Source organism: Engystomops pustulosus, chromosome 8, assembly GCF_040894005.1.
Source record: "Engystomops pustulosus chromosome 8, aEngPut4.maternal, whole genome shotgun sequence".
Taxonomy (NCBI): Eukaryota; Metazoa; Chordata; class Amphibia; order Anura; family Leptodactylidae; genus Engystomops; species Engystomops pustulosus.
In genome coordinates this window covers 110,500,588-110,516,547 of record NC_092418.1, presented here as the reverse complement: position 1 = coordinate 110,516,547, position 15,960 = coordinate 110,500,588, and the positions used below count along the sequence as shown (strand labels likewise).

Here is a 15,960-nt window from a genome sequence, read left to right as displayed (position 1 = left end):
CGTAATACGGCGCCGTGCGCCATGTATCTCTGTGGAGAGGAGCGGGGGTGAGCTGCGCTCACCTCCTCCTCCTCTCCCCGTGCATTGCCGTTGCCCGCTGCGGTACGGTACGGGCGGGCAACGGCAGTGTGAATGTAGCCTAATACTGTATGTGAACTGAACGAGACAGGGGCATTGCCATAAAAATCACATACAATAATTTATAATAAGTGATGAGCGGACCCAACCCCGAACTTAATTAGAAGTTGGGGACTGGGTACAGGTGCAACTCAAACCCCACCATCATTAATGTCCCTCACCGATTGTGGCCATTAACTCTTTAAATGTTACTGGCAAGCGGCTAGCGGCAATTAAATGGCTAAACCCTGTGCATTTTGGACATCAGTCGCTCCCTGATGCTCGTCATCAGGAACAATGATCCTCCCCAAAATATCAGCATGCAGCACTGCTGGCATGTCAGCCCCGTCTTTGCCAGCGTCATATAAACACCCGTGATTGGTGCTGGCATTGATTGCGGGTGTCACTGCTGAGGGGGTCTGGGTTTCGTACCCGATCCTAGACCTGAACAGGGTTTTAAACTTCAGGTCCCCTCAACACTAGTTATAATTTTTAATTTATTTTATATTTCTGAACTGTAAAATGTATAATTTCAACTAAAATGTCAAAAACTTTAGATATCTAAAAAAGTATATAGTCTATAGATAAGTAAAATTATAGACTTATCTGTCATTATCCTGCCGTTGTAACTCTCAGGGGCACCAGGCATCATGGAGGTATTTATCTCTGTTTGCTTTGGTTACTTTTTGCCTGCCGTTTTTTCCGTCTCACTTTTTCCTTGAGTTAACATTTTTTTTTCAACAATTTAGCAAAAATCTCAAGTCACTTCTTTCCATTATCTAAGTTTTCTTTAAAGGGAACCTGTCACCAGGAGAGCCATTTTTAGCACTCCCCCAGTCCCCACAGAGCATAGTACATACACTGCCAAAGTGTTTTTGTATTAAAAATTGGTTTTACAGAAAAAAAGATTTGTTATATTGTACCTTTCATTAGCATCTGCTGTGTGACTAGGCAGTTGCCAAATGGGAGGTGCTGGAAAGGAGCAGTCCCCCCCACCCTTGGGAAACATGTGACCTTTTCAAATATATGAATAACTCCCCACACTCAGGATTGGCTGTAGAGGAGCAGGGGGCGTCGCTAAGCCCAGTGATGGGTGTTTTCATATATTTGAAAAGGTCGCATGGAGAAGCTGTTCCCCAAGGGTGGGGGGAACTTCTCCTTTCCAGCCCCTCCCATTTGGCAACTGCCTAGTCACACAGCAGATGCTAATGAAAGGGACAATATAACATATATTGGAGAAACAGGAGAAATAAAGCTTTACACTTATATAATAGTTAATGGAATTCTGGGTCCATTCAAAAAGTGTCTTTGTATTGTGAATCTCCCAAACCCAAAATGAAAAATCTAATTCTAACTGTAGCAGACTGAACCTGCCATTATCTAGGTAACAGATCCAAACGCTAAATGAACATTTTTATGAAGAGAATTTCAGATCACAAAAGGGTTCAAAGATTTCTACAGCCCCTGCACTGTTGGTGTGAATGTCAATGGTGACCTTTACAGCTGGGACTTCTATTAAGCATATTTTGTCTCGGTTATAATGGGAAACGCTATTACACGTCTTGAAGTAAAGTGTTGGCAAAGAAAATGGAGCATTGAGTAATTTCTCTGTCACCAGAATAAACTCTAAAGAGGAAAGCGTGTTGTAGAAGGGTTGATCTCTATATGTAGGAAATGTCATACATTAGGCATTGTAGCAGAGGCTCTTACCAGCACACGTATAGAATTATTTCTAAGAGGTCACATGTGCGGCTAGAGGTGTCCAGGTTTCTTAGTATCAGGGCTCTAACAAAAGAAAATCCAATCCAAAATGACCAAGACAGCTGCATCGTACTAAGGAAAGCCATAGTTGAGTTATCGATGCCCTAATTCTAAGTTCCCACCATAGTTCCTACTACTTTTCTACCCATCTAATCACTGTAATTCCGGGGATGGGTAAATTAGTTTACCTTTACTTACTATATGTGCTGCCGAAGTGAGTACAAGTTTACCTTTAAATTTTACTTTTTGCCTCCCTATGACTTTACAGTTACCTTGGCAAAACCCCTCGAAGACCAGGAAGAAATGAGACGGTAGACGTTCTTCTGCAAATTCGACTGTGGCATAAACTAGGTTGCTTCCTGCCACCACTTTTAACCACAAATGTCCTGCGTTGCGGAAATCAACCAAAATCGATTTCAGCTGCAGGTTATTTTGCAGCATTAGATTGCGAATGATGCTAATATGTTGTCATTGGAGATCACCGTACCCATAGTGGGGGGCCCATTCATCTCTACCTGTGTCCCCCCTCTCTATCATTCAGCCTGTGATATGATGTTATTATTGCTATCTTTAGTCCCACAGTGACCAGAAGAGAGTTTCTCTGTGGGGTAACAGCAAGTGGGGAATATCCACCCCCCTCTACCCCCCCCCCATTTATAAAAGAAATTAGCCTATAAATGTTCGATAAGGCCCATTTATTGAGTCACAACTCTGAAAAAAAGGATCTACTTTTCTCCGGAAATATTACCACCACCACTCATTGCCAGAAATGTTCTATTTTTTTTTTCCACCCCACTTAATTTGAGTGTAAGAAGCCCACTGTTTACCCCTGTTATCATGTCCACTGACCCCTATTAAACTTGTCCCTAGGATTTTTTACCTATGGTCTGGTAAGTACCCATTTTTTATCCATTGGCCACCATTGTATAATGTTTGTTTTTTTTTACTTTGAATCCTGTTTTCACCCATTTTTGTACCAATAGAACCCCCCCTCATTATATAATGAGAAATTCTACCTAGCATCCGTCCAAACGATTCTTCTTTCAAAATGATCCACAGTCAGACCATTGGGCCAAGCTCCGCTTTCCATATCCTTGTAAATAATCTTTCTCCCAGCTCCACTCATTGACGCTGACTCGATACGTGGAAATGTCGCGTCCCAATCCGTCCAAAATAGTATTCTGCATAGAAAAGAGTTAAAAATAGAATGTTACTGGAAACCAAGCAGATGCGAGAACATGTCCGCTGTGAACATATATAAACTATATTTGACAGGGACAGTCATTGACACTGGGCTCCTCTTGCCCCCAGCCGATAAATCATATTACTTGTTATGTATGAGAGGTTCCCAGCACTCAGCCCTATGCGGCATCTTTATTAATACAAGCTCCTGCGGCAGGAACATATTTCCTCTTGTGTCTTTGAGCTATTGTTGGGATCTCCAATAAAGGGGAATAAAATGATATGTGTCAGGATTCCCAGAAGCAGCTGCTCCGTATTCCCCTACCACACACTGAATATCATATGTGTATCGGTGGAGCTTTTACTATGCATTATATGCTCTTGCCTTGGGTGTGGAACATATTTTGTGCTCAGAGATTTGTGTCATTTTGTAACGTGTTCATCTAATACCTCAGTCACATTCTTTATAATGTCTCTATTAGATGAGTCAAATTTGAAAACACCAAAAACTACAAAACTCTTAAGACTGTTTCTACATATTACATGAATTATTACTATTTACAACCCCGGCAAACCTCGTGGGGTAGGAGCAAACACAAAAGCATTTACCCCGATCTGGCTCCCACATCTCTCCATTACTTGTGGTCTTTGGTCCCTACACTTGGTTTGAGATAATGAATATTCCTAGCACCCACTACAGCCAATGACTGGCCAAAGTGTTGTCACTTCCTCCTGGGCCAGCGCCAGCACTGGGCATACTCGAGCAAGTGTTTGGCACTTAAGTACTTGGCACCTGGAAAGGAAGACATTGGGGCTTATTTACTAAGGGTCCGCGGTTCGCATTTTCATTGGACTGTTCATGCTTTTTGGGATGTGTGCCACTGTGACAGGGATTTGGAATGGGATTGTGTCGCATATGATCGGATTTTGGTGCAGCGGTGCTGACTTTCATGCAACAGAAATTGTGTTGCATCCAATGCACTTACATGCACCAGGAAGAAGAAGGTGAACTCCGGGGACCTGAGCGGGGAAGCGACACATGCAGGATATCGGGCGCACGATCTTAGTGAATCGCGACACAGTGCATTGGAGTCGGACAATGTACTTTTTGAGATCGCCAGCGGCCGGGTAAGTAAATGTCTATCGTCCATTGTCTAGGGGGCCAGGTTTAGGGTTTGAGTGGATGGAAGGAGGCGTTGTAGTTCGACTTCATGTTGGAGCTCCCAGGTTTTTTGACTATATTAAGGTGGTTATCAAAAATGTATTTTTAGTAGAATGGGAGGATCAAAAATACACTAAGCTATATTGGATTTGCTGGGGGTTATCTTGGTGACAGGTTACCTTTAAACAAACCTACTTAAATAGGGCTGAGATTTAAGAACAGACACAGCCTATGGGCATGGTTCAAGCAATGATCCGTGGACTTTTATTCACATTCACCTAAATAAGAGTTGGAATCAATGGGCTTAGCATAATTTACTTAGACTTCAATACCAGAGATAGTCTCAGAGCAAGGGTGGTGCCATAGTCAACTAGCAAATTTCAAGACACAGTTAATGCATTACAATGGCTTTGCCAAATTGATTTTCATACCCATGACTTGCAATACCACTTATATCCTGTGGACAGAAGTGGCGCTGCAATCAAAGTTTTCTGAATGGGTTCAGCTGCAATAAAAAACATGATCTATGGACAAATAAATGCAGGAATGAATGAGATAAGCTACATTTAATTTGAGTGTAGTTGAGCTGCAATACAAAACCCAGCCAATAGATAAAAGGGGCGCTGTTTCTATAGGAAAAAAATGGTTATTTTTTTCTTTTTATCTCAAACAATCTGCCATTCATATGACTCTATTGTAGTCCCAGTTACAGCAAAGCACCATTAACCTGGCGTTCAAAAAACTAGATGTAATTAATAAACATGCAATATCACAATCCGCCGGACTCACAATAGTGATAAATTCAACTTGGGTAAAGCAAACTGAAGTTCCATTAAAATCAACTGAGCCATTGAGCAGCATTATCAAACTGATTTTCTTCAAACAGGGAATATCTAAAATGTTAGACTGAAAAGGTCAAGTACCACTTAATGTAAATGTCAGACAGAATGAGGAGATGTAATAACTCCTGTTCCTTATAAAGAATTAGGATGATGATGACCTCAGCTGGAAAAACTGGAGCGTTATTAGAACCCAGGGCGGGCGTAAGAAAATTAAGCAATGATAAGGATCTATTGTCGCGGCATCTGCCGCTGATTTCAGCCTCATTTCACTGGGAAATCTGAGAGTCTTTTGTCTTTTTTTCAAAGCATTAATGGATTTTTAGGTGTAATTAAATAATTAAGGATGAATGGAGATGCCAACATAAAGACTAAAGGTCCTTTAGGTGAAGCTTTAATGAATAATTGCTTAAATAACCAGAACTATCCTTCAGTTTTGGACCTACTGTCATCTTCCCAGTTTAGCTGTGGGGTAGACACAAAGTAGCCACACTTCAACCCCTCTGAAAAAAACTTCCATTTAGCTGCAAGTCACCAGGTTGCTCGCTCTTGGAGTAGTCCAAGAAGAAGGTAAGTTAGATGTCTACAACCAAGACGATTCTTTTTTTTTGCATTAGATTTTTATATGAGTGTTTGCTTTTAATGGGATGTTTTTTTCAGACAGATACAACTCATCCAGTCAAAATGAAGTAGAAGAGCAAATTCTAGCAGCCATCTTTTTTTTCTGGGACAGCACTAAGATGCCATCCAATTGTTATCAATTTTTTTTCAGTGTCGCGTTGACTTCTATTGGATAAATAGTAGGCTAACACATGCTCCACTTTATAACGTAATGCAAAGTACTGCTTTGATTGAAACTTTGTGCCATCCATTAAAAATGGCACCCAATAATTTTTCATTGTTGTGGACGTGAGCCGTTACAGCATATCCAGGTTGGTCAAGAGACAATGGTATCAAGAACTGTACCTCAGGCAGAATGAAGTGGACTGCAATCTAAGACTGGGGCAGACAGAAAACCAAAGGCCAAACAGACAATCTGACAAATTGACACCCCTTGAGCCACTAGCCATAGCCCTGGCCAATCATAGACAATGCTAGTAGCAAGAGACATCAATTTGCTTGATTTGTTGTTTGGCCACCAATCCGGCAATACATCTGGGTCACCTGTCCGAACCCAAGAGCCCAAACCGAACTGAGAATTTGGGTCCACTCATCTCAAGTCTGTTGAAATTTGTCAAGAAAAAATTCTAGCCAGGAAATGGGCAACATCAAAAAAATGACAAAGACGTTAAGGTAACCTAGAGCCCATGCATGTCGGGAAGAAGCGCTGGATGGGTGTGATGTTACAATCTCATGGTTTAAGGTTATACTAAGAACCTACTTTTCAGGACAACAATTTAATAAGTTTATAGTAGAAAGTCAGCAAAACCCCTGACAGATTGAGGGTCATATCATTACTAATGGGTGGAACCACCAAGTATAGCACAAAATCTGGATATATCAAATGAAACATAAAGATACTCGAGCAAGTGTTTGGCACTTAAGTACTTGGCACCTGGAAAGGAAGACATTGGGGCTTATTTACTAAGGGTCCGCGGTTCGCATTTCTATTGGACTGTTCATGCTTTTTGGGATGTGTGCCACTGTGACAGGGATTTAGAATGGGATTGTGTCGCATATGATCAGATTTTGGTGCAGCGGTGCTGACTTTCATGCAACAGAAATTGTGTTGCATCCAATGCACTTACATGCACTGGGAAGAAGAAGGTGGAACTCCTGCGGACCTGAGCGGGGAAGTGACACATGCAGGATATCGTTCGCGCGATCTTAGTGAATCGCGACACAGTGCATTGGAGTCGGACAATGTACTTAAAGCAGACAACTTTTGGCATTGTTGGAGTAGGGAAAAGGTCATTTTGATGGTGCTTCCAATGTTTGCAAAAGTGGCCTTCAAGCTTCTGCCTTGGGGCGGCTGGGTAAATACATTCAAATATATTGCTATGTATCCCCCTCCTAAATGCAATTAAAAATTCAGTAACATTGATTTACCCATATCTTGGATCCAAAGCGATGGCTCTGGGGTGTTCCATTCCACCGGCAATCAACGTTGATCTCATTTTTCCATCCAATTTCGCAACTTCTATTTGATCCAAATTACTATCTATCCAATACATGTTTCCAGCGATCCAGTCTATTGCTAAGCCCTCCGGAGTGGCCAGGCCATGCTGAATGACAACTTCAATTCCACTCACACCTAGAAGGCAAAGAGAAAGATTTTAAGGTCATCTCATGGAAATCGTGAGGACTAAAATGCATCCGTAGTCCAGCAGTAAATAGTCATGTAAAATGATAACTAGTCAAAAGTTATGTTTAAAAATGGAAAGTAAAAATGTTACAAAAAGCTGTTAGGGGTTGTATAAGCACATGTGACGTGTAACTGGATAGATTTATAATTTGGGTCTGAATCTCTTTAAAGTGCAGGCCTTCGCAGGCTTTAATCTCTGTTTTGTAGAATATATGAAATATAGTTGTGTGTATTACCATAAGTTATCCTGAGATACTTATCTTTGAAGAAATGGAATTAGTAAGAAATATATTTTTTTTTTAATTCCAATCAAAATTAGAAAAATTATGTGCAGGAAAGATAATTTGCACTTTAAAAGACACAAAAAATGACTTGTTTTTTTGAAGTTCTTAATTCCTATTTGAGGCTTATTTTTAGTTTTGCAAGATCTCACTATGTAAATATGCAAAATAATGTTATAAAGACTTTGCTGAAGTTATATTTGTAGTTATATCTAGAGCTCCAAAGGGCTGTCATCTATTGTCACTGGAGAACACTAGAATATTTCTGCTTTACAGTGTTACTCATATGTATTACCATATATACTTGAGTATAAGCAGACCCAAGTATAAGCCAAGGACCCTAATTTTTCCACAAAAACCTGGGAAAACCTATTGACTCGAGTATAAGCCGAGGGTCCGAAAGGCTGTTCACAGCCTCCCCAGTATATAGGCTGCCGGACCCTGCCCCATAGTATATAGCCAGCACATGCCCCCCAGTATATAGCCTGCCAGCCCATATCCCCCAGTATGTAGCCAGCCCCCTTCCCTAGTATATAGCCAGCCCCCTGCCCCAGTATATAGCCAGCCCCCTGCCCCAGTATATAGCCATCAGCGGGGGAAGCCGGAAAGGTGAGTTTTGATATATATTTTTTTTACTCAAGTATAAGCCCAGTTTGGGTTTTCAGCACATTTTTTGTGCTGAAAAACTAGGCTTATACTTGAGTATATTATTTCACATTCACAACATCCTGTATATACAGTTATTATGGTATGGTACCAACATGGTACCATGTAACAAAAATACAAAGCCTGTGAAGTTTAATATTGCATATATTTTTCTCCTTATCAGACTATAAAGTGCAGCAGGTTGTGGATCCACTGTACACCTAATCGATAAGGCTTGGGGCCGGTCCTAAGAGCTTTTTTTTTACTTTAACAGGATCTGGAATTTACTGCAACACTTTTACTGCAATACTGCCGAATGCACATGACCACATACTGAAACAGGGTAATCTTAATGTCACGTTTTGGCCTAGAGGAGATGGGAAGTGGGAGTGCTTCTCCATAGGAGCCGAAGGGATGCACTACAATATGGAATAGGACCCACTTGATCACGTATCGGTAAGACAAAACGACCTCGTTGCACCTCAACCTTGCATAATAGAAGTCTTTGGAGGCTGTGAGATAGCTTCAACTTCTGCGGCTTGTTCGCGACCACCCTACTCTTAGAGTAGTCCAAGTGTAGGTGGTAGATCAATTGGATGGGACAAGAGAAGCTGGGTCAAGGAATCAGGCAGTGGTCATGTGCAAATCAAGGTCAAAACTGATAAAAGTTGTAGCTAGAAGTGGTGATATAGATGAGAATGGGCAATTTAGTCATACCATGATCATACCACAGTACTGGAGGTCAGGAAGTTAGAGAATAGAAGTCAAGGAACATTCCAATCACAAAAATTGGAATCAGTCAGCAGGCAAAAAAACCTAAATACTTTAACAAGAAAGCAGCCACCAGAAACCTTAAAGGACATCTACCACCAGGATCAAGGATTGTAAACCAAGCACACTGACATACAGAATCTGCTCTTCTTTAAGCTCCCTATGCCCTTGTATTTTAAGAAAGAAAAGCTTACAATTGATACAAAATGAACCTTAGGTGCTCCAGGCGACATTATGTTTTTTTTTTTTTTTAAATGTGTGAAGTCTAAGCCGCAGCCAAAGCAGAACAGAGACCAGACACTGACTGTAGCAGCTCTCTTTTCCCCTATCATAGCAGCAAATCACAGGAAAATCTCAGAAATGAAAACAGTTTTTTAAAAACTTTAGTGCATCATTTGAATATGAGGAAACTTTCACCTTACTGCCTCTCTATTAAATAGGTCAATTATAAGACAAGTTGGGGGGGGTTAAGGTTTACAGATTAATCATAAGTTTCCACTCGCATCTTATAATGCATAAATTGTAGAGATGAGCGAGCACTAAAATGCTCGGGTACTCGTTATTCGAGACGAACATTTCCTGATGCTCGAGTGCTCGTCTCGAATAACGAGCCCCATTGAAGTCAATGGGAAACTCGAGCATTTTTCAAAGGGACCATGGTTCGGGAATAAAATGTGTTATTTAATTGAAAAAGAATGTCTTCTGATAAGTTAGTAGATGTATGGAAACATCTGCAATCTATTCTTCACTGTTCTGCGCGTATATTATCTCCCTACAAGTTAGCAGATGTGAAGAACAGTGAAGAATAGAATAAAAACAGTGAACACAGGATCATTTAAGTGAAAAACACAGTGAAGAACACAGTGAAGAATAGATTACAGATGTTCGGCACATCTGCTTACTTGTAAGGAGATACGCTGTCCCGGGATCCGCTCCTCTTCTTCCACTGAAGTCTCCCCGATCTCTCTGCCCTTCCCGATGTCTCTGTGCCCGCCGCTGCCCCGGTGTCTCCGTGCTCGCCGCTGCCCCGGTGTCTCCGTGCCTGCCGCTGCCCTGGTGTCTCCCTGCCTGCCGCTGCCCCGCTGTCTCCGTGCCTGCCGCTGCCCCGCTGTCTCCGTGCCTGCCGCTGCCCCGCTGTCTCCGTGCCTGCCGCTGCCTGTGCTGCTCCCCGGTGTCTCTGTGCTGCTCACCGTGTTCTTCAATGTGTTATTCACATACTAGTTTGTTCGCACCGTTCCGCCGTATCTTCCGACAAGTAAGCAGATGTGCCGAACATCTGTAATCTATTCTTCACTGTGTTTTTCACTTAAATGATCCTGTGTTCACTGTGTTTACTGTTTTTATTCTATTCTTCACTGTTTTTTTTAATTAAATGCTCGATCTCGAGCAGGGGAAATACTCGTCCGAGCAACGAGCCGTTTCGAGTACCTTAATACTCGAACGAGCATCAAGCTCGGACGATTATACTCGCTCATCTCTAATAAATTGTGAATGATATTAGGTCAGTAGGTTACCTTACATTATGTGATTATATTTTAAATACATGGTTTTTTTTTTACTCTCTATTAATCTTCATGAACAAGTCAAGGTAAAATCCTTAAACACTACATCATCAATCATTACCATTCAATATATAGACATCAATAGACATTAGTTACTTTCCATTTGTTTTGATGCTAAGAATTTGTACTCATGTTCCCCATCGACAATTACCTGATGTGTCTGATAATCGACCTCTGTATATTTTATCCTCCACCACATCAGTCCAGTAAAGCAAACTCTGATTAAAATGGAAATCCAATGCAATAGTGTTTCTTAAGCCCGGCACTAATAGGCTGTAATCCCTTTTATGAAGGTCGATCCGTCTTATCTCGTGACGGATGGAAAATATGATGAAAGCCTCGAATGTATCTGAAATGAAATTAAGCACATTATTAGTAATAAGTTAATTAAGACTAGAGATAATGACTAGGAAGATGGAAATGCTAATTTGAAGGCTGGTTGAATATAACAATTACAGATATGGGTCATAGCAAACTATATACTATAAGTACATAGTCCTGGGATATATTAGTGAAATATATTCATTTTAGTGTAATGAATAATGTATGGGTTGAGTAGTGACTAGGCTTCTCTTAATCCAGAAATAGATTTTTTTTGCTGCCCTATCCTTGTATCTTGGGTTATTGGCTCCACATTTGGGCACTCTCTACCTATGGTATTGGGGGTGCAGTTGATCTTGCATCCAGGTGTAGGAGGCCACTCAAAGGTCTTTAGTCATAATAAGAAAAGCAACATATGGCAAGTGGTGATATCTTTACAACTTGCATAGCAGATGTATAGCAGATACCTCGAGTGACTAGTAACTTTGGCCTTTGGTTTACAGCCAAATTTGTAACATCCATCTATCTCTGCTCCCTGGTGGCTCGAGGCACAGGGTTACCTCAAGACCTTTTTACTGGGAGTTTGTCCAATTCTACCCTCTGCTCTTTAGGCACTACCTCCATGGACTGCACGTGTGCCACATGTGTTATTTGTATGAAAAATGTGCACATTTCAAAAGTGTCCCCTGTCAATTCCTGTGTAACCCTGACAATTGAAGACACCTTCTTCCACATGAAGGTGCTTGAGTCGAAAACTCTGTGGTTACTTTACTTTTTGGGCTACCTATACACAAACGCGTGAAACCCTTGGAAAAAGGGTGGTATGATTGCCCAATCGCATGTATTACACACAATGCAAGAGATGGGAGTCCCTAAGTTATACAGAAATATGATGCAAAGATTTCCTGACTGCTGGCTTGACCTGTTCTGTGATGAAGGTTGGCCGATAGACGGGATGTTGTTGCATCATATTTCTGTATGATTCAGGAACTCCTGTCCTGTGAAATTGTGAATTCTGTGGAATGAGACCTCCATATGAGCCCATTTCCACGGGCTGCTCACGTTCAAGTGCAGGTAACCCTACCCAAATTCTGCTGGAACTCTGCCCTAACATGGCCTAGAAATGTGAGATTTCATTTCTGCAGCATGGACATTGCTTACATGTCCAACATTTATTAAGAATTGTGCCTTTTAATAAATTTGTTACACTTCAAATAAATTTGAAACATTTTTTTAATGCCAATTTCAGGCCAAAATAATATCGGGGTATTGCAAGCCAACATCTGAACCTTCATTGTCCTTCAACTAGAAGGCCATCTGAGCCTTCATTGTCTTCTGTGGGTGAACCTTGACCCCTTAATAGAAAAGTCACACTTGGCTTTGCTCATCTGTATACTGCACCGCAAGGCTCAAGTTACTATTTCAACATACTTTTGTTTCCTTGGAAAAACTTTTGCCGAATAACAAGTTTAATGGTTACTTTTCAGTTGGAATGACTCAGAAGCCAGTGGGAGTCAATGTTGACTCGTCTATCTCGTCTGCACTTATAGCTGATTGCAAATGATACAGTAGATGTGTCTACAGTCCTGTCATGCAGATGGACCTTGTTATTTCAAAGATAATTATTGTGCATAATTCTTGAGACAATATTGTATAAGATGATGGGTAACTTAGGGTAACCTCCTACCTACTCATGTCACAAACATCCACGTAATGGTAGTCACTTAACTAGACTCATAGGGCAATGACTCACCTCCAGCTGCATTTTGCTTAGTAAATCCACCTTCACTGGTTTGTATGTGAATAGATTGAAATATTCTACTTTTACGCCAACCACCATATTTATAACCGGGGAGCACAAAACTACTTGGGGAATGGGGATTAGACTGATACACGTTGGCATGCATGTAATGACCCTGAATATTATGAAAAGCCAACACGGAATCCAATAATAAAGGTGATGTGCTCATATTGATTTTACTGCTACATTGATCTTTAGGTATAAGTTGATTAAGATGCTTCATCTCTGTTTTCTGTATCCATTGATCTATAGAGTGCACTGCTGTGTCTCTGCATGGTAGTTACAGAGGGTGCACTAATGCAACATTTCTCCATTAACCAGCATTCTATTTTTGGAAAGGAGGTAGAAATTCTTAAGAATCACTTGAAATAAGTACTTGTAGCCAAGCAACTACAAATGTAATTTTTCTTAAAAGGGGGTGGGGGGGGTGTTGAGGTGGTGGAACTCATGGAGCCACTTTGGCCAGACTTCTGGCATAATTTGCATCAAAAACCACATTCCGGTAGATCTATGAAGGCTTTTAGACCATTTTATCCTCTTTTTCGAGTGGTCACATTCCCCTGGGCACAAAGTGATGCCAGATTTGTACACAAAATACATAAAACAATAATACAGCATTATAAAGATGAGTAATAACAATAGTAAACTTTGTGAAACAAATAGTTCCAAAATCCAGCACACGGTTGAGAGGGAATAGTGTTGCTTAATCTTGCTTTATTAATCCAAGGTTAAAATCACATGTGGAAACATACAGCTAGCGTCACAGACCGACGCGTTTCGACACGGCAGTGTCTTTATCAAGGTCTACATAAAATATGAACGGACGGGCTTATAATGGTAGCAGTGTGTAAACGGACCTCCCCCTAGGGGCGGGAACCACCAAATAATAATAACAATAGTAACGAAATTATTAAAACTCATTAGACTGAAGGAAAGATTCACAATCTACGTGTTACCTACCGACATTGCTACATGTTTCTCCATCTGGATTCAATGTCCAGCCTTCGTAGCAAGAACATTTGACAACATTTTTGTGTTGCTCACACACTTGGCTGCATCGCAGATGTTTTGTGCAATAATCGACAATGTCACAGGTCTTGTTATCCACACTCAGATACATCCCCTGTGGGCATGAGCATACAATTCCTCTTCCGGGAGCCACGCTACACTGGTGACTGCATCCACCATTGTTCAAATAACATTCATCTGAAAGATATATCAAAGAGATTGAATTCATTAATTGGCCAGACAAGGCATGCCACCACGTTAAGAGATTGAGTACTACTCATCAAAGTTATTCTTTTTCATCATAGTGTCTATTTAAAGATATTGTAGCTATCACCTCTCCTGAACCCCCCTTTCCCTGCCCAATCTACAAATAGTGACTGACTGGGTATGCCTTTGTAACCAATCAGTGGTCTCAACAGTGATGCAGACAAGAATAGAATACAATAGAAACATCGGGAGATTACAGCCAACTATTATGAACTCAATGAAATATATATTTGTATAATAAAGAAAGACATTTAGTACAGTGTTGGGTGTTTGATGACCATAGGGAATAGTTTGGGATTTTTTGGAAATATCACTCATTTTCTGAACTAATAAAATAAGAAAAACAAGTATCTCCCATGGGGTAGTAACTATGGTAAAATATATAGCCCACAAGTGTCCTGATACTCAAAGAGTGGGAGGTTAACTGATTTGGGCTAAGAAAAAACCTGTAATAACAATGGCAGAGTAGAGTCATCAGAAGTAGAGGCACAAAATGGACTGGTAGGCTTCAATGTATATATAGAGGTAGATCAGAAATTCAGAATGTATTAGTCAGACAATGGATTACACATTTCAAGGGTAATTCTCCCCTACTTCATATCCAAAAGCCAGTCACAGAAGTCGAAAAAACTAGCATCTTCTTTCTAGCAGTTCTTTCTACCTCCGTGATTGGATTTTGGATCTGAAGACAATAGGAAAAGTTTAAGGAGTAAATGTAGCTAAACTGTGGTGAGGAGTAAATATAGCTAAACTGTGGTGAGGAGTAAATGTAGCTAAACTGTGGTGAGAAGTAAATGTAGCTACACTGTGGTGAAAAGTAAATGTAGCTAAACTGTGGTGAGAAGTAAATGTAGCTACACTGTGGTGAAAAGTAAATGTAGCTAAACTGTGGTGAGGAGTAAATGCAACTAAACTGTGGTGAGAAGTAAATGCAGCTAAATTGTGGTGAGAAGAAAATGTAGCTAAACTGTGGTGAGGAGTAAATGCAGCTAAACTGTGGTGAGGAGTAAATGTAGCTAAACTGTGGTGAGAAGTAAATGTAGCTAAACGGTGGTGAGGAGTAAATGTAGCTAAACTGTGGTGAGGAGTAAATGTAGCTAAACTGTGGTGAGGAGTAAATGTAGCTAAACTGTGGTGAGGAGTAAATGCAGCTAAACTGTGGTGAGGATCAAAAGCAGCTGAGCTGTGGTGTAGATTACCAGGAGACTTATATTGAAACGAATAGATAAGTTTATTATTTTTTGTAAATATAATCAAACACATTTAAGCCTTAGTGGAAATGTGTTTTCATCACACTCTGTGACTTTTATCAGGCATGTACTACATAACCCATGTTATTGTTCTATACAGTCTATACACAATGTAGGCCAAAGATCAAAAAATAAATAATAAATACATATTAGAAATGTATATTACTTCTATGGAATGTCACACCGAGGCCCAAGTGCTATCACAGAGAGCTCCTGTGGCTTACCCCCCCCCCCCCAAAGTTCTGCCATGTGTATATGGATCAGACATTCAACTGCTTTGTGTTATCTTAAACTGTGCTGCCTGACATGTAAAAATATTCATTGTGAGTGAAATAAAACTCAATTTATATGACTAGACTGAACATTGACACCTTAAGTGTTAAAGAAAAAAACTGATTTGTTGGGTGAGTTGCAGGAAGTTCAGAGAAGTCTTTTAGTGGAAAGGTTAGCTTTGATGACAGTCTTTATGACAAGTCACAGGCAGAATACATGTTAAGCTAAAAGGTCCTTGTATTAAGCACACGCAGGTTAGTGGAGGTGATTGGTAATTTCCAATTGGAGATTTTTAGGTTAAGAGTCGTATATTGAAGACATAAATAACTTACAATTTTCACAGTGTTGGAAAGAGCAGGTGGGTAAAGGTGGGGGCACGAAATATCTACAGCAAGGATTCAAACATGAAATGTTA

At 40.5% G+C, this 15,960-nt stretch overlaps 1 protein-coding gene across 6 annotated transcripts in view; it reads right to left on the bottom strand.

Annotated features, from left to right (window-relative positions):
- LRP1B (LDL receptor related protein 1B) overlaps window positions 1-15,960 on the bottom strand; it is a 1,123,330-nt gene that overhangs the window by 413,099 nt on the left and 694,271 nt on the right. For all 6 annotated transcript variants that reach the window (XM_072122223.1, XM_072122226.1, XM_072122225.1 and 3 more), the window contains exons 23-26: window positions 13,708-13,953; window positions 10,777-10,974; window positions 7,111-7,315; window positions 2,895-3,059 (exon numbers count right to left, since the gene is read on the bottom strand). In XM_072122223.1, coding sequence (XP_071978324.1) covers window positions 2,895-3,059; window positions 7,111-7,315; window positions 10,777-10,974; window positions 13,708-13,953 — 814 coding nt within the window. The remainder of the gene's footprint in view (window positions 1-2,894; window positions 3,060-7,110; window positions 7,316-10,776; window positions 10,975-13,707; window positions 13,954-15,960) is intronic.